Source organism: Xenopus tropicalis, chromosome 9, assembly GCF_000004195.4.
Source record: "Xenopus tropicalis strain Nigerian chromosome 9, UCB_Xtro_10.0, whole genome shotgun sequence".
NCBI lineage: Eukaryota > Metazoa > Chordata > Amphibia > Anura > Pipidae > Xenopus > Xenopus tropicalis.
The window spans coordinates 13793781-13819007 of NC_030685.2; the positions used below are offsets into that span (position 1 = coordinate 13793781).

General features: G+C 45.1%; 2 protein-coding genes across 8 annotated transcripts; one reads left to right on the forward strand and one right to left on the reverse strand.

The window, feature by feature from the left end:
* Positions 1-1936: 1936 nt before the first annotated feature.
* Positions 1937-19811, reverse strand: fbrs (fibrosin). 7 transcript variants are annotated; one of them, NM_001126586.3, is given in 20 exon segments: positions 1937-2855; positions 2966-3146; positions 3390-3473; positions 4375-4443; positions 4797-4917; positions 7836-7907; positions 8391-8414; positions 8969-9034; positions 9113-9208; positions 9764-9808; positions 10016-10197; positions 10561-10802; positions 10902-11148; positions 11314-11362; positions 12024-12053; positions 12344-12379; positions 12925-12999; positions 16332-16502; positions 17832-18859; positions 19102-19660. In NM_001126586.3, coding segments are annotated over 19 exon segments (2685 nt in total). In that variant the 5' UTR covers positions 18090-18859; positions 19102-19660; the 3' UTR covers positions 1937-2218.
* Positions 19812-20158: 347 nt separating this feature from the next.
* On the forward strand, positions 20159-21266 carry erich1 (glutamate rich 1). The gene has a single exon (NM_001126542.1). It carries the CDS (start codon positions 20269-20271, stop codon positions 21181-21183), a length of 915 nt encoding a protein of 304 aa, NP_001120014.1. The 5' UTR covers positions 20159-20268; the 3' UTR covers positions 21184-21266.
* Positions 21267-25227: the final 3961 nt, after the last annotated feature.

The following is a 25227-nucleotide window of genomic DNA, read 5'->3' on the forward strand; positions in this document are numbered from 1 at the left end:
GTACAAGTGAGGGAATACAGGGGTATGGGAGATAGCTCTTAGTACAAGTGAGGGAATACAGGGGTATGGGAGATAGCTCTCAGTACAAGTGAGGGAATACAGGGGTAGGGGGAGATAGCTCTCAGTACAAGTGAGGGAATACAGGGGTAGGGGAGATAGCTCTCAGTACAAGTGAGGGAATACAGGGTTATGGGAGATAGCTCTCAGTACAAGTGAGGGAATACAGGGGTAGGGGAGATAGCTCTCAGTACAAGTGAGGGAATACAGGGGTAGGGGGAGATAGCTCTCAGTACAAGTGAGGGAATACAGGGGTAGGGGAGATAGCTCTCAGTACAAGTGAGGGAATACAGGGTTATGGGAGATAGCTCTCAGTACAAGTGAGGGAATACAGGGTTATGGGAGATAGCTCTTAGTACAAGTGAGGGAATACAGGGTTATGGGAGATAGCTCTTAGTACAAGTTGCCCCAGGGACTGGTCCGATTGCCATCTTGGAGTCAGGAAGGAATTTTTTCCCCTCTGTGGAAAATTAGAGAGGCTTCAGAAGGGGGTTTTTGCCTTCCTCTGGATCAACTAGCAGTTAAGGTGGCCATACACTTTAAGATCCGTTCACTTGGCGAGGTCGCTAACTCGATCGCAAATGCAGGCTAACTCAATCGTTTGGCCCCGGCGCTAATGGGCACAGGCGGTTCAGGGACTGCATGAACGAGCCGATGCGGTCCCCGATCCGACTAAATTTTTTAACCTGCCCGATCGATATCTGCCCGATTTCAGCATAAAAGACCACAAAGACCCTTATTCAGCATACATTTCATCAAAAATGCAGGCTAAAGGTGGCCATATATGTAAAGATCTGCTCACCTGGCGAGGTCTTCTCCTGATATCCCCACCTACAGGTGGGCGATATCGGGGGAATTTAGGCTAATTCAGTTGTTTGGCCCTGAGGCCAAACGATCGAATTATAACGACTGTAATGGACACAGTCAGTTCAGGGATCGCATCAACGAGCCTGAATATCCGACTGAATATCTGCCCGATTTCAGGCCAGATATCGGTCGGGCATGCCCCTCGTTGCTGCCCCTCCACGGGCCGATAAGCTGCTGAATCGGTCTAAGGGACCAATATCGGCAGCTACAATCGGCCTGTGTATGGCCACCTTTAGGCAGGTTATATATATAGGCATTATGGTTGAACGTGATGGACGTATGTCTTTTTTTTTCATCCTAACTTACTATGTATATTTCTATCCAGTTTCTCATTCAAACCACTACCTAGTTGCAAGCAAATATGAACCCTAGCAACTAGACAGCTGCTGAAATTCCAAACTGGAAAGCTGCTGAATAAAAAGCTAAATAACTCAAAAACCACAAAAAAAATAAAGAGTGAAGACCATGCAAATTGCAAAATCGTCTTAAAATATTAAGCTCTACATCATACTAAAAGTTAATTTTAAGGTGAACAACCTCTTTAGAGGGAACACAGTTCCTCCTCTGCAGACTTAAATACATGAGTGGGAGAGGCCATATTTCAGCCACAGCTGCAGGAAGATGCAGGGAGTTGTAATTCCACAGATTCAGTACCAGTACCTCCATTTATCCTTAAGGAGTTCTTTTCAAACTTGGAAGAATGCTTACAAATCACATTTGCGATCAATACCACATACCCCAAAATTCACACTGAGGGTGGCTCTACATTGCTACCAGTTATCCTGGGAAACTATTTCTAATCTGCAGGGGGTCACCTGGGCCCCATAGGCAGTGGACCCTGCCAATATGTAGAATAGTGGCCCCTATTAAAAAAAAATTATCCTGTAAACAGTTACCAGTTATCCAAACGCCCCTTGTCTATGCAACAAAAACCCATTGGAACTTGTGATTGCATTTGGCTGTCTCTCTCTCTGGACCCACTATTGGAATTACTTTCAAACCCATGAGGCAGTCAGGGGAATAAAGAGAGGTTTTATTGATGTAACAGACAGAGCGATCTGCACTTTGACAGCACAATGTGGTGCAAGGTCACTCGGCTCTGCAACTGGCCCACACACACTGAATCCTGGAAGGGATTAAGGAGGGGATAGCACAGTGCTTAAAATCACATTATAACCATAAAAATGTACAAAAGCCCAGGGTTAGGGTGGGGGATAGGTCAAGGTTGGGAGGGCATCAGGGTGTAATATATAAATATTTACAAGACACCCCCTCCTAGATGAAGATGAAAGTTCTATCTTGAGTCTCTCTCTTTGTACAGGTCCCTGTGGTGGGGAGACCCCGGTCGTGAGGTGGAGATGAGAGGGGGTGGGGCACTCAGCAAGTTAATGGGAGGAGTCTTGCTGAGCAGCCCAGAGGCGGGGTGAGGGTAGAGAGCACCGAGCATGGACGCTGCTGAAGGCTGCATGGCGGCATGATGAGGGGGCAAGCCATACATGTGGGCACGTTCAAAGTCCTCTCGCAAGATATGCGCCCGCTCCTCTCTTTCGTAAAGGCGGGGGGACACTGAAGGAAGACGGAGGGGCTGGGGATCCACTCTTCGGTAGACATCTCTCCAGGGCTCCAATGCGTGAGGAAACTGCTCACCCAGGAAGGGGCCACGAAGCCTCTCAAAGGGGGGAGACGGATGGGACAAGTGTAGCCCAGGCACAGGAGAGCGCCCCACTTCAAATGTCAGCACCTCGGGTTCCTCCTTCACCTTCACCTTGGAGTGATCAGGCGTCAGGCGAGGCTTGATGTCAGAACTGCTTCCATGCCTTGCTGCCATGTACGGAGAGACTGTACGCGACGGCCCACGCTCCTCCCCACCAGGGAGGCGCTGGCTGGAGGTCAGAGGGGAGATATGTGGTGCCAGGCGGCAGAAAAGATCCCTGTGTGAAAAGACACACACACAAAAAAAAAAAAAGTTACCAATGTTGTCCATACACTTAAAAATAGCACCACTTAAACTTACTACACACTAATATACAGCTGCCCTTACCGATCCTTCTCATTCTTCATCAGTGGCACAGAATGTGCATCCAGATCAGGCTTGGCACAAATCTGAGGCGGTGCTGTCGGAAAAGATGGAGGTGTGCGGTGGAGCCGATTCCATGGGTCATGGGGGTTGGGAAAGCCCTGAATTGCAGGGCCATCCTTCCGGTTAAACATTGTGGGAGGATCTGAGAAAGGAAAGAAGGAGAATATTACATTGTGCAGAAGAGGTTAGACTTAAAGTGGCGACGCCTTAAGAGTCACTGGTTAATGGGCCCAAAGATATTGTCCAGACTGGCCATTCGCATAATATGAAAGAGCCACCAATCCACTCCTTCAAAAACAGAAGCTCTTGAACCTGCAGACCTACCAGTGCCTCATATGGACTGTATATGCAGAGAGCAGTCCCTATATAAAGGTATGTTACTTACTGTACGATGGGTTCCCTAGTCCTCCAAATGCACCATTATTAAGGGCAGCCAGAGGAGAAAACCCAGACGTCCTTATGAATGGATCTGTAAAAAAAATTACAGAGAAAAACATGGCATAGAGGTTAGTATGTGAGGTCAAATTATGGAGTAAATAAAAATGAGAGAAAAGGATCAACGGGTAAAGTTCGAGCAACTTTCGCTGGTACCTAACAGACAACAGGTTTACAAGGAGAAGTAAAGGGTGAAAAGCTTTAAGTTAATTTATGATCAATAAAAAGACTTTTGTAATATAAATCCACTACTACTTGCTTCTATTGCAATGTTAAATTTAGACCCTGTTATAAATTTTACAATTGACTTCTTCTTGGAAGACTAAAGGGACAGTTAACCTTAAAATTAAATTAAATTATAGACGGGAATAATTTGAGCTCTGCAGCTGCCCTTGGCATCTGAGGTCGCTGACCCTGGCAACCAGAAAGTAGATTGAACCAGTCTGCCATTAATACCACTGCCTGGTTTCTAGATACACGGGCACCCTAACAACCAAATCATATCTTAACTATAAAAGATCTTTGGACAACAGTATTATAGACCTGTTCAGCTGGTCATACCCTCAGTTATTTCATGCCACACCCATAGGCTGACATCAACTCTATATTCTGCCTTCCTTTCAGTCAGTGCTGTCCAATTTATTACATGTAGCAGGTCGATTATTTCTCATACAGCATGTTCGTGTTGGATTAAATTAAAATGATGTCATACAGTAACATCTATTGAGCCTTTAAGAAGAATGGGGGCCACAGAAACTCATTTGGGGGTCACAACTGGCCCATAGGCCTTCAGTTTTTGTTCTGTTTTTATTTATAATGCCTTGGCAGGGATTTTATTAAATAAAACTACAAGAAGTAACAAGAGACAATTAGAGTATCAGTATCAGGGAGAGTATGGGATTATCAGAGACCAAGGTTGTGCACTTTAAACTCACCCACAGGTCCAGAAGGGGGAAGAAAGGGGGCTGCAGCTTGAGGAGAGACCTGAAAATGTCCAGGGGAGCCTAAGAAAGGAGCATAAGACATAGTGCATTGACAAACAAGTAGAAAAATAGGGTTTGGGAAAAGAAGATGGGCCGCCGAGCATGGCCACTCTAGTGCTTAGAGTAAAAAAAGGAGAGATTAAGGGGAAAAGGGAAGAAAAGAAACAGTTTATATACAAAGTGAATATGAAGAAAAGAAACAGAGAATCACACAAAGTGTATTTGTTGAGGGCAAAAATACAGGAGTTACACCAAAGAGACAGAGATAATAACAGTTGCATACAGAAAACATTGTCATAACCCCCCCACCCCAAGAAGACAGAAAAACAAAATATCTAAAATTATAAACATATGTGCACACAATAGCCCATTACCGGTGAAGAGGGAAGAGGTTCGTGCCAGTTCATGTGAGGATGGCAGAGAACTGAGTCCTGCAGGGAGACAGGAGAGGAGATCACTCCGGAAGGGTGGCTTGTGGGGAGTGCCATGTGCGAGCTGTGACAGAGAGAGGTGAGAGGATAAGAGGTGGGGGGAACCCTTTGAGTGATGTGATAAGCATAGGCAAAAGGGGAAATTTAAACAGGTACTCTTTTACACAAACTCCTACTGGAAGAAGAGGTGATTTGGTCACATTCTACCAGTTAAAACATGTAGAGTGTGACTCATTAGCTCCCAGTGCAATGGCTTCTTTAAAATGAACCTATTTACTGCACCTAATAGCACAGAGAGGTCTCTCTGTGCTATCAGGTGCAGTAAATACAGGTCCTTTTCAAAAAATTAGCATATTGTGATAAAGTTCATTATTTTCTGTAATGTACTGATAAACATTAGACTTTCATATATTTTAGATTCATTACACACAACTGAAGTAGTCCAAGCCTTTTCTTGTTTTAATATTGATGATTGTGGCATACAGCTCATGAAAACCCAAAATTCCTATCTCAAAAAATTAGCATATCATGAAAAGGTTCTCTAAACGAGCTATTAACCTAATCATCTGAATCAACTAATTAACTCTAAAAACCTTAAGGGCTCTGGCACACGGGGGAGATTAGTCGCCCGCGATTAACTCCCTGTTCGCGGGCGACTAATCTCCCCGAGTTGCCTACCCCTGCCATCCCACCGGCGAACATGTAAGTCGCCGGCGGGATGGCAGACGCGGCGGGGCGATTTCCGGAAATCGCCGAAAAAGACTCGCGAGCCTAAAAAGATTCCTGAGGCTTTTAGAAACTCCCAGCCTGGTTCATTACTCAAAACCGCAATCATGGGTAAGACTGCCAACCTGACTGCTGTCCAGAAGGCCATCATTGACACCCTCAAGCAAGAGGGTAAGACACAGAAAGAAATTTCTGAACGAATAGGCTGTTCCCAGAGTGCTGTATCAAGGCACCTCAGTGGGAAGTCTGTGGGAAGGAAAAAGTGTGGCAGAAAACGCTGCACAACGAGAAGAGGTGACTGGGCCCTGAGGAAGATTGTGGAGAAGGACCGATTCCTGACCTTGGGGGACCTGCGGAAGCAGTGGACTGAGTCTGGAGTAGAAACATCCAGAGCCACCATGTACAGGCGTGTGCAGGAAATGGGCTACAGGTGCCGCATTCCCCAGGTCAAGCCACTTTTGAACCAGAAACAGCGGCAGAAGTGCCTGACCTGGGCTACAGAGAAGCAGCACTGGACTGTTGATCAGTGGTCCAAAGTATGTCATTCGGAAATCAAGGTGCCAGAGTCTGGAGGAAGACTGGGGAGAGGGAAATACCAAAATGCCTGAAGTCCAGTGTCAAGTACCCACAGTCAGTGATGGTCTGGGGTGCCATGTCAGCTGCTGGTGTTGGTCCACTGTGTTTTATCAAGGGCAGGGTCAATGCAGCTAGCTATCAGGAGATTTTGGAGCACTTCATGCTTCCATCTGCTGAAAAGCTTTATGGAGATGAAGATTTCATTTTTCAGCACAACCTGGCACCTGCTCACAGTGCCAAAACCACTGGTAAATGGTTTACTGACCATGGTATTACTGTGCTCAATTGGCCTGCCAACTCTCCTGACCTGAACCCCATAGAGAATCTGTGGGATATGACCTGAACCCCATAGAGAATCTGTGGGATATTGTGAAGAGAAAGTTGAGAGACACAAGAGCCAACACTCTGGATGAGCTTAAGGCCGCTATTGAAGCATCCTGGGCCTCCATAACACCTGAGCAGTGCCACAGGCTGATTGCCTCCATGCCACGCCACATTGAAGCAGTCATTTCTGCAAAAGGATTCCCGACCAAGTATTGAGTGCATAACTGAACATAATTATTTGAAGGTTGACTTTTTTTGTATTAAAAACACTTTTCTTTTATTGGTCGGATGAAATATGCTAATTTTTTGAGATAGGAATTTTGGGTTTTCATGAGCTGTATGCCACAATCATCAATATTAAAACAAGAAAAGGCTTGAACTACTTCAGTTGTGTGTAATGAATCTAAAATATATGAAAGTCTAATGTTTATCAGTACATTACAGAAAATAATGAACTTTATCACAATATGCTAATTTTTTGAAAAGGACCTGGAGGTTCATTTTAAAGAAGCCATTGCACTGGGAGCTAAGGAGTCATACAGCTTAAAGGAAAATTATACCCCCAAACAATGTAGGGCTCTATTAAAATATATCACATAAACCAGCTCATATGTAAAACCCTGCTTCATCTAAATAAACCATTTTCATAAAAATATACTTATTTAGTAGTATGTGCCATTGGGTAATCCTAAATAGAAAACTGCCATTTTAAGAATTAAGGGCCGCCCCCTGGGATCATAGGAGTCACAGTGCACACAAACAAGCCAAGGCACACATACATGCTAGGCCCCATCAGCCAATGAATGGACAGAGTTCTGCCTTTTGCTCCCCACACTACTTCCGGTTACAGTTAGAGCTGCATCACTTCCTGTCAGCTGATCTCTGAGGGAGCACACAGCCCATCACTAAATTGCGGCTCAAGGGAAAGGATGCAATATTTATTGATATATATTCCAGTTTGGTGAGATTCTTTAATAGGTCACTTAACATAATATAAACTATCTGTTGGTTAAGTATTTATTCTACGGGTATAGTTTATCTTTAATAAAAAGACATATTAGCAGCAGATACTGAAGACATTATATAAAATAAACTACAAGAATAGGAGCAGGATATTTTATGGTTGGTTTACACAACCTACTTTAGTCAGATTTGGTCAGACCAACAACCAGTGTTATCAGATTGTACTACAGTGGGAATTGGAAATCCTACCCACTAATTGATTCAAGATGCAAGTGCAAAGTAGAATGTAAGTGCTACTAAAGCTGTGCAGTCCATCCAAGCCCCTGAGTGACTGACGGAGAGCATCAGTTTAATAAGCATACTGTTGTTGCGAGACGTTAGGAATACAGTTACCTTAATTCTCTCCTGGTGCCGCAGGATCATGTAAGCCAGACGAACATGCATTGCACACCAGCGCCCCGACCTCTGTAAAAAACCGTCACAAATATATGTATTAGGAAAAAACATCTGTCATGCATCTGATCAGTAGACAGCATATTCATCCCAACACTTTCTTTTTGGTGCTTTTAACGGTTGCAGATTTGCACCTTGCTCCTTTCGCTATATAAATATAAATAAGGCATCATATAGGCATCAATAAGGCATCATATTACTTTTAAGAGATTCCCTTATGAAGGCATTATTGTCACTGGCAAAGCCAATCTGCATTTTAAAATATACTCAAAACATGGCTGTCTAACCTACGACTTGGGTGCGCACTGTGGCCCACAAAGAGGTTTCTATAGTCCTAGAGCATTTCCAAGTTTATGTATAGGACTTAGTATTCTGTAAATTCTGCATCTCACTGTGTTTTATTAAGAAGTGAAGCTTTTATATCATTAGCTTGAACTGCTTAGAATGCACATAACAAAATGCAAGGCAACATTACATATAAGCATTGATACTTACCCTCGGCCTAAACTGATCTGTGAGCTTTAAAGAAAAAAACAAATTAGATGCAAATCTGAAAATTTACTCTAGTAATTAAGCCTATTTTATAAACTATGCACAACTTAAAGGACAAGTCAACCCAGAATATCATTTTACCTAATAAAAGCAACTTTGCAATATCCATTCATTACAAATTTGTAGTGGTTTTTGGATCATTTGTATATATAATTGCTATGAAACGCAAAGTTTGTCTGTCCTTTTCTATTCCCTGCCCCGGTGGCTCTGGCATTTGAAACAATGTAACACGAGGCAGCAACCTGACAGACCTGACTCGCTGGAGGAGACTGACCTTTGCAACATTGTTTAAAAAGTAACAACCAGAAGTTCAGCAAATGCTGCTTTCAATAGCAATTACATTTACAAATAACTTTTAAAGCACTTGTTGCTTAGAATTATGTTTTCTTTTATTGGGAAAAAAAATATTTTGGGGGTTGTTAGATAATAAGTATGAAAGCTCAAGTAAGGACAATTCTTCTCAGCAATTTCATAACCTGTGCTAAGTCCTCCACAACTCTACATGTATCCAGAGAGCTTACCTGAGGAGCTTTATGAGGCAAAGAGGGGGGCACAGAGCATCTTGAGGCCAGCTCAGAACTTGTGCTCTGCAAGGAAAGGAGAAGTTCAGAAATCAAGACGCATGGGGCAATAAACTGCAACCCTTTTTACTTTATTTTACTCACCTTGGGCTGAAATGCCCCCTGCAGGGAGCCAAAGGAGACACTAGGAGGTAGAACAGGGGGGAGTGCAGTGATAACTGGTGAAAAGGGCTGGAAAAACTGTAGGGAAAGAGAAAAATTAAAGACGACAAGTTGCAGTAAAATGGGAAACAAAAATAAAGTGGCCATGAATGTAGCTGTGAGGGTCTAAGGGTAATGACAGATGGAGTAGTGGAAAAGCAGCATCCAAAGTAGAGAGAGTACAAAACAAGAGAGTCATTGAGAGGCAAGATGAGCTCAGAGCACAGCACTGGAGTAGAGGTAACTCAGAGGAGGGGCTATGCTGGGTAGTCATAAGTACCAATGTCCCCATATTCTCAGCAGTATCTGCATGTAGTACAACAGCAGCAAAATGCCACAGGTAGGGCAGCCCTGATATTTTGTGCCATTGCTGAAATCTCCAATTGCATACATGGATGCCGACCCTGCCCGACACCCTCTAAAACAATTTTGCTTGGATAACAAAAAAAATCATAATATGGGTATAAAGGAGCTGAGAGGGGCTATGGACAAAGGAAACAAGCTGGTACAGCAGAGAGACAAATAGCAAATTGATGTAAAAAGAGACAAAAACAAGGAGAAACAGGATAATGGAGGCAACACATTAATACTCACATTCTGCCTGTACAGACTTTCAATTTTACCCGGATACTTCTCAAACTGCAATGAGAGGGAGAGAGAAGAGGCCGACTGTTAAATGAAGAATTCCATTTGTAATTGGCTTGGGCAGGAGGTGCAAGAAAGATGGGAGGCTGCATGACTACTGAGGTAAAGCAGGGTGAGCAAGTAGGTAAAGACTGGCAAGGTACGGGAGTATAAGCCAAGACTTCAGAATAGTATGATTATAGAGCAATGATTCTGACTTACAGTAGCTGATGCCACAGCAGGAGGGAAGGGAGTGAAGTGCTGGTGCGTGTGCTGGTGCGTATGTTGGTGGTTGTGCTGGTGGAATTGGTACATGGGTCTGACAGCCGCACTCAGCTCCGCTCCAGCTCCAGGTGCAGCCACGAACCGGGAACCCATTTCCTGACCAATCACGTTGTGTTCTGCTGGGAGAAGTTTGATAAGTAACCACATTAGGAAATTCTGTTACCTATTACAGACCAAACATTTAATACCACTGGCAGTAGCTTCTGAATTTCCAATTGCTGTACAGCCTGCTCTTATCCTCTGCTTGTCTAATCCATGTCAACAAACAGATTTTTAAAATGATTACTTTGCTTATCTATTTGATTCCAAACAGATTCTTTTCTGATTGCAGATTTAGGCACCCCCAAGAGGCAGCTTTTGGGTCAGTTTAGTTGGCACTGCGCTTCAAAATAGTCCTGTGTGCAGCAGGCAACTTACAAAACTTTATATCACGGAGACCCCTTCCCCTCCCCTTCCACAATTAGCTCCATTTAAATACTCACCAGATAGCACAGTAGTGACAGCAGAAGCTGGGTGCCCAGTAACCTGCAGAAGTGGAGGTGGGGGAGGAAGGGCTGGGGCAGGAGCAGGGGCAAATAAGCTCAAGTGATGATGGGTCTGAGGGCGCAAAGCAGAGGAGAAACCCTGTGGAGCAGAATGGCCCGGCAAAGAACGGGATGGTGTTGGGGGGCGCGGAGACATCCGGGGAACTGACAACGGTTTGGTGAAGGTGCATCTGCTGGAACTGAAAGAGAAGTTATCGCAGTGAGGACTACAAGAAGGCATAAAGTCATTTTTCTTGTAAAACACAATCAGCAGCCATGCCTATCTTCCATTGCCTTACCTGTTCATGCCTAGATCCAAACCAACAGTAGGTGCAGGCACTGCAGGTGCAGGCTGTGCTTTGGGAGTCGTACTGGGTGGGGGCTTAGGTGGGGGGAGGGGCGTGCGTGGGGGTAAGGGAGTTGGGCACAGCTGGGGTAGCAAAGGCTCACACTCCGGCTCTTGGCTCCTCTCACAACTTCTGCCCAATCCAGAAATCTCACAGAGAACAGATAGCTTGGGACGCCCCCCAGAGAGCGACACAGAAGCTGAAAAGAGAACGTTTCAGTTACTATATGGAAAAAAGGGTCAAAGAGAAACTTCAAAGAAAACTGATAAATAGTGGTGAGGCAAATACAGCAGCCAAAAAAGGACAGAGAGATAATACGGATTATATGAGGGTAAGAAGCAACTAGACAGGCAGCCATTTGTACCTGTGCTCGTAGAAATAGTAAATGACAGGGCCAGATCATCTCTGGGAGTCTGCAAAACAAACAAAGACAAAATAAAGAGATTAAGGGGCCCAGTCTGAAGGCCAGTTAGGGGGAGATTTGGGGTGAGTGCTTATTTGTGTCCTGGGTACCCCTAGAACTATAGCAGGGTGACTGTTACCCCAATGTTTCTATATATCTGTAACCTTGTTATGGGCTAAGGGGGCCCAGCCTGAAGGCCAGTTAGGGGGGGGGATTTGGGGTGAGTGCTTATTTGTGCCCTGGGTACCCCTGGAACTATAGCAGGGTGACTGTTACCCCAATGTTTCTATATATCTGTAACCTTGTTATGGGCTAAGGGGGCCCAGCCTGAAGGCCAGTTAGGGGGGATTTGGGGTGAGTGCTTATTTGTGCCCTGGGTACCCCTGGAACTATAGGATCCTACTTTACAAGTGTCCCTGCTGCAACCAAGTGTGCAGCTCATAGGCAGTATATTCAACTCGACAAACGAACTGTTTAGCACATGCATTTGCAGGGGATACTTGGGTAAATGGATCCAACACAGCAGTGCAGTTCTCTTAAAGGAAGCACCCCTGGTTGGTTAGCAATTTGACCATCTAGGGGGTATCTAACATATTGGCACCCCCACAGGTTTTATTCTCTCTCACTATTTAGGGGCACTGTGGCATGAAGAGAACATAACATGCACTTACTTGCTCATCACAGCTACTCTCTGCATCACACTGAAAAATACAAAGATATATGTTAGGACAGGGCATAAAAAAAAGACACACAGATCGTTTCAAAGGGGGAATATAATGGTATCAATAAAGGGCAATTGAAGATTGGGGGTGCGAAGGGAGGAAAAATGAAAAGAGAGCAAAATGAAAACAGAAAGAACAATAAAGGCAAGAGAACAGGTTGAAGGCACTGTTTTTGGCAAAGGAAAGTAGACCACAAAGGATCATTTAGGGGTGAGTAAGCAGAACGCAGACACACACAAAAAGTCAAACGAACATGAAGCTGCACTCACAATATAGCCAGTATCCAGACAGCAGTGGAGACAGTCCTGCACATAAATGACACATAAGATTAAAAATAACACATTTTGCCCAAATATCTACCGGGGAAACAAAATAATCACAAATATGCATGCATTCCAATGAATACCCAATCACTTTTTTGGGAAGAACTTCTCTACAGTTGTCCTTACCCTTCCCGGGATAAACGTCATCCCTGCAAATTCAGCCATTAGTCTAGGCAGACTAACATGCAAACAAGAGAGGGGGCACCTAAACAATGAAGGTGATGAAAGGAAGAGAACGGATCTATTATGTTTCTATCTCATCCATGGCTCTAAACTGTTTTGGTCCTTACCATTGGTAACAGACTATTACCCCCACATAGATGTATATCACTAGAGGCCAAAGCGTTTGGGTCCCAATATAAGACCCTTAGAAGATCAGCTTCCAAGGATAAGCCAGATCCGCCGTGGATAATCCCATAAGTCTGGCCTCAGTGTAATAAATGCAAACAGGATTTTGACCATACACCTATGGGATCTGAAGATGTTTCAGGTTCCAATAATCTGAAGGTTTTTATAATAACGCTCACCTGACTTATGACCCCCGGGGGGCCTACATGCTGCGCACATCCTTCCTGAGCATTATGTGCTGGCCAGTTTCTCTTCTGTAAAGACAAAATGCCTCTTATTGACATGTTGACCTTCATCATGAATGCACAGCTGCCTTCCCTCTGCATGTAAGCACTCATTTGGCTGCGTGCTCAGTGCTAATGTCACAGCAAGCAAAGCATTCACTATACTCATGTCTATTCAATCTTATTCTTGCTGACCACAATTTACTTTAATGGGGACTGTCCCTGTCTACGTGGTGCAGGGAAACATGGTTCCATGAACATGGGTTGCCAGTAAATGGGCAGAGGAAAGGACAGTATAGTGCAGTCAGGATGCATCTGCCCAGTATAGCATTAGCCTAAAACTTCAGTTCTGAGTAATACATGCTACCACCTGTTCCTTAAGCTGGCCATACACGTGGCGATCTCACGATGTTTCGTACGACCGTCGGTCGCACGAAACATCGTCAGATCCGCCACACACCATTCAGGGCTGAATCGGCAGGTAAGGAGGTAGAAACAATAGGATTTCTACCTCCTTCTGCCGATTCAGCTCTGAAGGGAGAATTTTGGTCAGGCGCCTTCTATGGCGCCCGATCAAAATTTTCTAACTTGGCCGATCAGCGAGCCGACCGATTTCAGCAGCTTCCTGCGATATCGGTCGGCTCGCTGACATGCCATACACGCACCGATTATCGTACGAAACGAGGTTTCGTACGATAATATCGGTGCGTGTATGGCCACCTTTAATGCTCTAACTCCCTAGTCTGAGTTTCCTTTGTAAAAGCAGCCATCCAACTCCCCTTGAACCAATACCACATTCTCCCTTATAATGACTGCCACCTGGTTTCCTCTGCCCCGGCCAAATCTCAGTAGGGCATCTGTGAAGTCACATCCTTCCTAGAATTCCTTTGCCTTTGATTATTTATTTTATTACTATATTTCCATAAACAAATTAAAACATGTAAATAGATCAGACACACGCGGCAGCAATGGAAAACATCTTACCAGTTTATCTTTCCACCATTGTTTTGCCCCTGTATACGGGCCATCGTTTCTACTCACAACATTGATTTCTCCCACTAAATGTTTACTCTTTCTTCTTCCTCTGGGATTACTAATTAACACCGCACACACTTATCTGTCAGCACATTTAGGATGACAGTTTGGAAACAGACAGACAAGGCTCTCTGCATCCTGTTTAGCGCTCTGCTCCTGCCGCGGGAAAACCCAAATTATACGGGTCATTGAAAATAAAATGACTGAAGTCTGAACGTGGGTGAATTCTTTGGCAAACATTGGGTGCTCTATGTGGCTAATGGGTATACGCATGAGAGAACAACTGAGGGTCCGTCAGGCAGGCCCAACTGAATGCTTACCATTTGTTTTTCCTCCAGTCCCCTGAGCACATCTAATAAACGCCCTGAGGCTCAAAGCTTCTTTAAGTGGCGATGCTCAATCATTCAGTAATCAGGGGGCTACTGGGCAGTGACACAAAAAACCAAATACTGGATTCGGTGCATCCCTAATTACTATTTTGATTCGGCCAAAACCCCAAATACCGGACTGAATCCGAATCCTAATTTATATCTTGTCCAAATCCTGAACCCGAATCCTGGATTTGGTGCAACCCTAGTAATAATTCTAATGGAACACGTGGCAATTCTATAAAAGGTCAAATCCCTAATACTTATTGGTCAACTGGCACTTAGTGCTCAAAATGCTCCAACTGCTAACAATATTGTGTGCGTACCAGAACCATTATAGTTCTATTTCTTGTAATTAACAATATAAGCACCACTGATGTTGGCCACACAAGAGCCCGGCTCCCTGATATAACAGCGGTCCCAAAATAAGACAAATTTAAACACTGGTCGAAGTTGGAAGAACATATGGATGCGCAAAATGCACTGAGCCAGCACAATGTATCGCAGGCTGTTAAGATGAATTTCTCTTGTCCTTGCAAATCTGGGTTGGCCAATGAACGGATATGGCCTAATTTCTTGACAATTATTATCCCACACAAACATATTAAACAATGGTGCCATTGGTTGCCAGGGTTGGCAACCTAACCATTTACACCGACGCCCTTAACAGCTCACTAAACAGAGTACTTAAGTATATATAGTTTATATAGTATGTTTGTGTACCAGATGCACCTTCCTGACACCAAATATGATACTTCCACTATTAACCCCTGAAAAGAGTGCCCAGCATTTCCACACACACATCAAAGAGTATATTAACAGTACTATAACGCAAATTAGGTCTCTTCCACACACCCCAAACTCTACTTTGCAGTTTTAGCCTTGTTCCTAGTTCCTTCTCTCTTCCCATGTTCCTCCTACTGTGTAATAATCAGAAGGTATGGGTGTGTGATATGACAAGACAACAGCAGGGAAAACTCCCTAGGATTTTCATAGCCTGTATAGAGATATTGCATAAATCAGTGCCAGCACAGACAGTCCCTCTTTCCCAAGCACAGTTGCAGAAACAGCCCCCTGGGTTTGCTCTGAGCCAGTGCAAGTGAAACCAAGCCCTAAATAATCTTTCTGCCATTACTGAGACTGCTTCAATTCACATACTGCACCCCTTGCCCAAATACAGCAGTCATATGGTATGTCTGTTACATATTACAACCTATTTCTATTATTTCCTGGTCCCTGCATCCCCATTCCAGGTATCCTGTACCATCTGACCCCAATGCCATTGTGCACAAAGCTGTCACTATACCTTGCACTTACATGTCCCTGGTATGCAGAGGAAGAAGCAAGCCAGGTGAGATGGACACAGGTAAGGACTGGAGACAGGGGCTGCTCTATTGCTGTATATATTGAAACAAACTACAATGGACATAACTTGTTCTAGGCCCTTTTGACTAATCAAAATAAATTAAAGGGGTTGTTCACCTTCTAAACAACATGAACATCAGTTTGTGTTTTCAGACCTTTTTTACATTAGTGGATACATTCCTGATACAGATAGTAGTTGCCAATATGTCACAGATGCAGCTGAGAAATGTAGCAAACTGTAACAGTTCAGAGCATGCACCTACATTACTGAGCTGCCAGACTGAAACGCAAAGGTAACAGGAACATTAACATTCAGATTTCAATTTCATTTAGTATGAAATAACAACCCCTTCAATATGTATTAAGGACTATACAATAAAGTATGTGGAGAGACCCTTGCAGTTGCCCACAGCAACCAAGCAGCAATAAGTATTTATCAGCCAAAAGCAAACGTTGGGCACTGGGGGCCCAATATCATTATGTAAAGGTACTAAAAAAAACCCTTTTGCAAATTTAAATTGCCCCGTTGCCTTGCATTCCAAGGCAACCAGAGACAACAAACATCATGCCAATATTATGGCAACCCCCACACACCTGATCTTTAAGGCCTTTGCAATCCCTTGGGCCCTTGTATGCGGCAACTCTGTTCTCGGGGCCACTGGCACCTGGATCCTCCGAGCTGGCTTCGTCGCTTCTTTTTCTTTTCCCGGGAGGTCGTTTTCTGTATGGCTCCTCGTGGGGTGCAGAGTTTGCCGAGAAATCCCTCTGAAATGAGCAGCGAGTGAATACACGTTACTTCCTTAGCATGCCCTGTTTAACTGTACCCCACAATTGGCTCTATGCTTCCATAACTGCTCTGACAAAGTACTTTTCTATATGCCATAATTGGTAGTACAGATCCAATTAATACAAATAATATTTTGCATATTGCTACCTTAAGCATCATTTCTCTTCCCATACATTTCAACCAGGTCTTAAATGACTGTGACCTGCATCTTTCTTGCATGATCTACACCCCGATCAATATAAGGAACACCCAGTAATTATTATCCTGGCATATTCCCCAGCACTTTACAAGGATTATACATTATTCCAACACATCCCACACTGGCTAATACAGGGCACCTCTCTATAAGCAGATTTTTGGTGTTGAACTTTACCTAAAGGGGTTGTTCACCTTCAGATTAATTTCCCGCTGTTTTAAAATGGCCTATTCGTAGCAACTTTCAATTAGTCTTCATTTTTTTTTTTGATAGTTTTTTAATTATTTGCCTTCCGCTTTTGGCTCTTTCCAGGTTTCAAATGGGGGGGTGCACTGACCCCAGCAGTCAAATCTATTGCTCTGTGAGCCTGCAATTTTATTATTACTCTTTTTTTTTTATTTATCTACCTATTTAGACCCTTCTCTATTCTCATTCCTGTCTCCCTTTTAAACCACTGCCTGGTTACTAGGTTAAATTAGACCCCTAGCAAACAGATAGTAAGCGGTGAGCTGGTCAACAAACAAGCTGAATAATTCAAAAACTGCAAATGGTAAAACATGAGGACCAGTTGCAAATTGTACCATAAAGGTGCACTTTACATCATATTATCATATATATCATTTAAAGGAGAACAACTCCTTTATGGGTTTTTTCACCCTTTAGTATATGGGGTCCAGGTGCTCAAACCTCAAAAATCCTTCAGCGCACAGGAAAAACTCCAAAGCAAAATACCTCAAAAATAAGAAAAAACAAGACTGGCACTAAAAAAAAAATGCACATTTGTGTATATATGTAACATGTACCCATTCACCTTTTCTGAGAAATGTTATTTAATTGGTGGATAAATGGGGTTCTGCGATTGGTTATTTAATCTTGATTGTTTTAACCTTAAATACTGTTGCTTCAAAAGACTCTTCAGCCTATGATTAAGTGCCCACTTTAGGTACGAAACGCGTCAGGCTGTTTATGTTTGAGATATTTTTTCTTTGAATAAAACAAATATTTTAATTGCACCACTTCTGGTTAATTGGCCCAGTTTTTTCTAGTGCCAGGCTTGTTCTGAGGTATTCAACCACTCTACGGTGCCTCGGTACCCAAATCCCCAGCTCACCTGCATAGCCTCCAGGCTCCCATAGCTGCTGATACAAAATCCATCGATCAAATCGTCTTCTTTAAAATTGACATTGTCGGCACCCCTTCTCTTCCTCCTCTTGCGCTGAGGGCGGGGCCAAAGCTCAGGGGCAGGGCTTGTTGAAGAAGAAGAATTAGCAGGGGAAGGTCCTCGTTGTCGGTCTCTCTGAGCTTTGGAGCGCCTTCTTTGGACACGATGCCCAGGCCTGGCTCCAGATATATGGGACGGAGCCTCCATGTGGCTCTTTGTAGGCTTATCCACCAGGGTAAAGCATAGCGAACCAGCAACAACCCCTGTACTACAGCCTGACTGGCAAAGATCTACTTCTATATACCCTGCTATCTGTGAAAACGTTAAACGCTAAAGACTATATAGGCCCCAGTTACATAAAACTTAGACTGTGGGGATAACTGCTACAAGCCTGAACTGCTACAAGCCAACTGGTGACTCCAGAAAGCTTGGCTACAAAGATGCCTGAGAAAGAAATAAATGACTGGCGACCCAGAGGGGCCTGAGGAAGTTGGGAATCGGTTGATTACAAAGGGTTAATGCTAAACACAGCAAGTCTTTGCATAAGAGTCAAAAAGGGAGGGGTGCCCAACAGGGTCCCTATGGGGGATGCACAGTGTCAGGCTTAGATGCAGTAAGTAACCCTGAGAAGTCTGACTGAGGCAACTGCAGGAGCCCCCCTGTGTGACTGATTGGATTAATAAAGAGGAAACAAGAGAAATGTCTATGTGATGGAAAGGCTGGAATGTCTATGTGTGTGTAGGGGGGTCCCTTGCCTCTATTGAGTCTCTTCCCCTCTAACAGTCACCTCCCTGCTTTCCTCTCTCCATGACCACTCTCTGGCCTCCACTCCCTATGTCTCTGGCCTCCACTCCCTATGTCTCTGGCCTCCACTCCCTATGTCTCTGGCCTCCACTCCCTATGTCTCTGGCCTCCACTCCCTATGTCTCTGGCCTCCACTCCCTATGTCTCTGGCCTCCACTCCCTATGTCTCTGGCCTTCACTCCCTATGTCTCTGGCCTTCACTCCCTATGTCTCTGGCCTTCACTCCCTATGTCTCTGGCCTTCACTCCCTATGTCTCTGGCCTTCACTCCCTATGTCTCTGGCCTTCACTCCCTATGTCTCTGGCCTTCACTCCCTATGTCTCTGGCCTCCACTCCCTATGTCTCTGGCCTCCACTCCCTATGTCTCTGGCCTCCACTCCCTATGTCTCTGGCCTCCACTCCCTATGTCTCTGGCCTCCACTCCCTATGTCTCTGGCCTTCACTCCCTATGTCTCTGGCCTTCACTCCCTATGTCTCTGGCCTTCACTCCCTATGTCTCTGGCCTTCAGTTTGCCTTCTATTCAGTCTTTCCTGAGCCTCTGAGTCTGTCTCTCCTGGGCATGCCTCTCAGTCAGTATATCCCTGAATTGTCTCTCAATGTCTCTTTGCTATTTCATGCTTTAGTGAATGTCTCCCCTTTGCCTTCTCTGGGCCTCTCCCTACTGCTCAGTGGGCCCCTGCCTGGCCGTGTGTGGGTAGGAGTCTCTGCCCTAGCCCTCAGTGTACCTCCCCTTTACCTGCCTCTCCGTGTTGTGGCAAAGGGCTGCTGTCTGGCCTTCCTGCCCGCTCCCAATCCGTCCCTGTGCGGCCGCCCCGCTTTCTTCTCTCAGTGTCTGGCCGTCTCGCATCCCCACCTCGCCGTCCCTTCTGTGTCCTTCCTTCTCCCCTTGTGTCTCCGCGGCAACACTTCTCGCTTTCTCCTCGCCCCTCACTCCATATTCTAATAGCTCTCACTGCCCCTTCCCTTCCTTGCTCCCTCCCTTATTAGCCCCTTACCCTTGGCCGCCCCCACACGACCTGGTTCATCGGTCTCTTGGCCAGCTTTCCTCAAGCCCTTCCCTTTGTCTCTATCGCTCTCCTTTCCCCTTTGTTTCCCCCCCTGTCCCGGTTCGCTCCCGGTCTCCGGTCTTTCCCTTTCTCCTCAGACCCCGCCCTCCGTACGCCAGTCCGGCGCGATGACGACAAGCCAGTACGTGCTGCGCCGTGCGTAAAGGGTAGTTCCCGTCTCCATAGTCAGTAAGGGTGTTAGCGTCATGTGACTGTGCAGGGGGTGTGGCCACACGTTTACGTCAGCGGCCTAATGTAGCTGAATGCGCTTTTCCTACATATTCACTGAAGACCCAAGCGCCTCCTCTAGCCCAGGGCGCATGTAATTGTTATTGTTGATTGCGTTTTGACCCCGGTAGCGTTCCTTATATAATTGCTGGACTACAACTCCCAGTATCCTCAGGCGCAGCTTGCATTTGTTTCACATAATGGCTTAGTAGGCTAAGAGAACAGCTTCATTCAAGCTTCTGGTACATTGAAGAGGTGACTGGGGATACACATTTAAAGTGTTTGGGGAGGCTGTGGAAGCCTTAGGATGTCCTCCAACAGGAGAAATGTCTTTGTTTCCAATGTTCTGAAACGACTGTACCCTGAGGAAGACATTTCAGGGTGCACTCCCAGGGTGCATGGTGCAAAGCCTCCCCCAGAGAGCAAGGCCAAGGCTGCTTCCAGCCAGGAAGACACTGTACAAGTTCAGGTTGTGTTCCCACCAGAGGAATTGTTAAAAGCCCCCAAGGTTTACACGGTGCTTCCACCTCCAGAAGGCTATGTAGCAAGTTCTCAGCATGAGAGCAAATGTTCATCACCATCATCCTCAAATGATGAAGATACCAGAGACGAAGACTTGAATACAACACGTAAAAGGCGCAGAAGGAAGAAAAACAAGAAATCTAGCAATTTGTTAAACCCTGAAATGGAGAGGAATTCCACTCAGGCCGAGACACCTTGGCTTGCATCTGATCGGAGCGCCATTAGCAAAAGCAAGAAAAGAAAGCTGCAGAGAAAGCGCCAGAAGGAACGCACCAAGGCCACTAGAACGGATGGTACAGATCCACCAAGTAAAGGTGATTCCGAAGGAGTTGATAAAGTGAAAGACACCGGTGGGGCAGCTTCAGAAGAAGATCAAAGAGACAAGGCCAAGGATCTAATGGAATTCCTTCAGGAAACACAAGAAATTTATCTCATGGATAGATGTGCAGATTCGGCCGTGTCCATTCATGGTATCCTGGACATTTTAGGCCGGATGGAGGCCGGTGACTTTCCATCATCAGATGTGACTCTCTTACATCAAGTCAAGACTCTCTTGCTTCTGCAGGACACCGACAGGTCAGAAGAGGCTTTGGACAACTTCAAAGCAAGTTCCTCTCTGCCCGCTGATCAGAGATTAGCCATCTATTCTCTGTTCCGTTACTGGATTATCCATATTTTGCCCTTGAGAAGAAAAGAATAGACTTTTTAAAAAAGACTTTTTAGAATAAAAATATCTGTGTTCGTTAATGAAGAAAATGCCAATAAAAGAACATTCATTCATAATTATGAGTTACAGTGCCCCTAAATAGCGACACAAGCAGCTTACTTTTTGGACCTTCCCTCTGCATGAGGTACCCCATGATCTTAAAAATGCACATTTTAAGCCTAAGGACTATCCCCATCTCCTCTACCAACACTAGCCAACATCTAAAGTCATACAGCCTCGACTTTAGCCTCTATACATTCATCCTTGTAGAGAGCTGAGGAGTATGTGGGCTCCTTATCAATTTATAATGTTCCATGGCCTGGTGTTCTTTCTTTGGTGTTGCTAGAACATTTAATATTAAATACCACTGGAAGATTAGATTCCTATATACAAGCAGGAATTAACTGCAGATTTGGTCAGTCTTTACTGATACCTCTATCAGGGATGGGCCAAGCCAACTGGGTGCCGTAGGCAACCTGGTTGGCCACCCCCCCCTCTGCACCTTCCCCTCCTCGCATGTGCTTTGGCGCGCATGCACAGTTCCCATGGGGGGCCATGGGTCATTGCCCCCACCGCGTAATGATAGGCGGCGGGGGCAATGACAAAGGAGCGCGGACTAGGGGTCCTACCCCTAGTTCCGGCCCTGACCTCTGTATTGGCCCAGGATGATCCCTTCTGTTATTCTGGGACCCTCATGATTGATGGTGGCCATACAGGGGCCGATTCTAGCTGCCGATATCGGCCCCTTAGACCGAATTAGCCTGATATCGCCCACCCATAGTTGGGGATATCGGGAGAAGGTCCGCTCACTTGGGGACCTCACCAAGTGAGCGGATCTTAGCGTGTATGGCCACCTTTAGAAACAAACACATTTTCCAGTTTATGGCCAACTTAACTCAAGTTTACACTTGCCTAAATATTTTGAAATTATTTTTTTGCTGTGTAGTGAAGAACAAATACCCCAGACTTGGAGATAGATGTCTATGCTACTCTGGTAACATGGTTAATGGTGGATTAATAGTATTGAATTTGGGATGGTCTAATAGGTCTGTTAGGGGTAAGCACTGCCCTAGAGATTTATCCTGGAAGTTCCCCCCTTCCCATTGTACAAACCATCTGTCATTGTATTAAACCCATGACTTCTGGACGTTCTGCAGCTAGAAGTTATCAGGCCCCTAGCCAAACTGGGTTTGGGCTCCTTCATTCTCCAAACCCCTTAGGAAGATGAAGTTTGTGGGGGTCATTTATAAAATTTGTGCAGTGCATAATTATTCACACAGTGAACATATCTGCCCTCCCCGTGTTTATATTGATAAAGCTGGACTGGCTGAAAAAAAATCTGCTAAACTGATTTTGCAAATTGCAAATTTATATTTGCCAGAATGGGTCAGCGGATCCCTGTTGGTACATCCTGGCATAGGAAGTGTTAATATTAAAACTCGTTGCAGTTGTGACAAACTCAGACAGTAAGATGGTTATATTCACAACCTTGGGCCACTTCCTGCTCAACATTTGCGCTGATAATTTTGTTACGAAGTTATTTTAGGTGACATCCAACCAACAATGGACACATTCTGTGTAATTATACTAGAACCAGCAATGCTTCAGTTGCAACATAACTCCCCATAGCACACCCGCTCCTCTCCAGAACTCGAGGGTCATGGAATAATGCACCCCTATAAGGTGAAGCAGGTCGGCACCTGCGTAGCACTGCTTGATGATGTCACTGAGCCGAGGCAGCTGATGATGTCATTATAATAATTCGAGTGGCATTAGGGGTAAAAAGGAATGTCTTGCCCCTCGACTCCCAATAGTAGATGGAGCTGCTTTGATGGATTTATGGACAGTAAAAGTGTGTGAGTGCATTCCATGGAGTGGAGTGATTCACAGCCCCCTAAGGCGCCCATCTGTCAGTTCTGCTTTATATCCCAGCTGTGGTCCAATTAGAGCAGGGGAGGCCTGTGCCTTCTGTAGCGAAGGCTAAACATGGGAGCTAATTGCATCCCATACCTGCAGTTAAGCTAGAATTCTGGGAAAAAAAACAGTATTGGGGCAAAAGAAAAAACCTCAGGGCATTTTGAAATGGACAATTGCACTTTTCACTGTGTTTATAAATGAACCCTATGGAGTAACCCCTGTTCCCACCTGTTCTTGGCTGCCCTGCAGGCATGTACTACCCATTCTTTAGCAAGGCAAATGCCTGCCCTGTAGCACTGAGAACAGCCACACTTACTAGGGGCTGACTGAATGATAATGGGGGATTCCAAAGAATGAGATGCAGCTTCCTGCTGGGAAGGATACTGCTGTTAAAAACTAGAAGTTCTGGTCTTGGGGCAATGGCACGTGATTTGGGCATTCTTGGAATACTCTGCAATTCCAGAGCTAATTGAACCTACCGGTGTGGTCACAGGTCAGATAATTGTCAGTCAACAATGCTGAGTGACAATCAACTGACTCACAAGTGCCCACCAACTGAACTGGAAACTGCTTGGCCCCTTAGGTATCTCTTTGCCACCCCTGCCGCCCAAGAGCAAGTCCCCACCATAACCCATGGGCTCACTTCTTCCACCATAGCATTGTCTGTGAGTGCTGGAGTATGGATTCTGATCTGAGTTTTTCCCTCGTTGGGGTACATATAGGGGCAATGGTTAGCACTGAGGTCCTAGGTTCGAATCCAGCAGCAGTTCCCATGTCTGTGTGGATTTCCCAACACTCCAAACAAATACAAGCAGGTTTATTGGCTTATTGGCTAATAAAACTTTGTGTGTGAATGCAGAGTTGAACTGGGGTGTGCTGGGCCCATCGGGGCTGCTGCCCCACACCCCCAAGGAGCCACTTGCTGCCCACCCAACCCCATCCCCCCTGGGCTTCGGTACAATCGAGAAATCAGAATGGGAGTCGGCAGGGCCCACCGGGTTTTTCCCTGTGTAAATGTAATAGGGACCTTGTCTTGTAAGCTCCACCGGGGCAGGGACTGATATGAGTGATGTGTAATAATAAAGCTCTGTGGAATATGTTGATGTTGCAAGTATAAATAGGAAAGTTGCATAGAATTCCATGCTATCGCATTAGGCAAAACTATATTAGGGGGTTTACATCCCCTTTAATCCTTGGCTCATATGAGATGATGGCTTATCTGTACCATCTAGTTGCTGGCCTTGAAATACAGATGACAGGACAGATGTTCATTAGTGGAAGCCCTTGGGGGTGGCAGCTGAGAGACAAGGAGCAATTTTTGTTCGGGGGCAGAAAGGGCAGACATGGCTCAACACTTCACACCACAACACAAAGGATCTTGACCAACTGGCAATCTGGGCAGCTAAGTGGCAGATGAGATTTAATGTGGATAAATGTAAGGTCATGCACCTGGGATGTAAAAACATGCAAGCCCCGTATACCCTTAATGGGACTGCACTAGGCAAATCCATAATGGAGAAGGACCTTGGAGTCCTTGTAGATAATAAACTTGGCTGTAGCAAGCAATGCCAGGCAGCAGCTGCAAGGGCAAACAAGGTTTTGAGCTGTATTAAAAGGGGTATAGATTCACGGGAGGAGGGGGTTATTCTTCCCCTTTACAGAGCGCTGGTAAGGCCCCATCTAGAATATGCTGTTCAGTTTTGGTCTCCAGTGCTCAAACGGGACATTACTGAGTTAGAGAGGGTCCAGAGAAGGGCAACTAAGCTGGTAAAGGGTATGGAAAGTCTCAGTTATGAAGAAAGACTGGCCAAGTTGGGTCTGTTTACACTGGAGAAGAGACGCTTAAGAGGTGACATGATAACTATGTATAAATATATAAAGGGATCATATAATAACCTTTCTAATGTTTTATTTACCAGTAGGTCCTTCCAACGGACACGAGGGCACCCACTCCGTTTAGAAGAAGGGAGGTTCCATTTAAACATTCGGAAAGGATTTTTTTCAGTGAGAGCTGTGAAGTTGTGGAATTCCCTCCCCGAATCAGTCGTGCTGGCTGATACATTATATAACTTTAAGAAGGGGCTGGATGGATTCTTAGCAAGTGAGGGAATACAGGGTTAT

Bases quoted from the DNA above. Each gene is read 5' to 3' on its own strand.
- fbrs (XM_031892500.1), bottom strand. From the start codon at position 18,089: ATGGAGGCTCCGTCCCATATATCTGGAGCCAGGCCTGGGCATCGTGTC. The intron at 16,503-17,831 runs GTGAGCTGGGGA...TGCTCATTTCAG, and splicing joins GGAGCCTGGAGGCTATGCAG to AGGGATTTCTCGGCAAACTC. The intron at 4,444-4,796 runs GTAATGGGCTAT...CTCCTTTCTTAG, and splicing joins AACCTCTTCCCTCTTCACCG to GCTCCCCTGGACATTTTCAG.
- erich1 (NM_001126542.1), top strand. From the start codon at position 20,269: ATGTCCTCCAACAGGAGAAATGTCTTTGTTTCCAATGTTCTGAAACGA.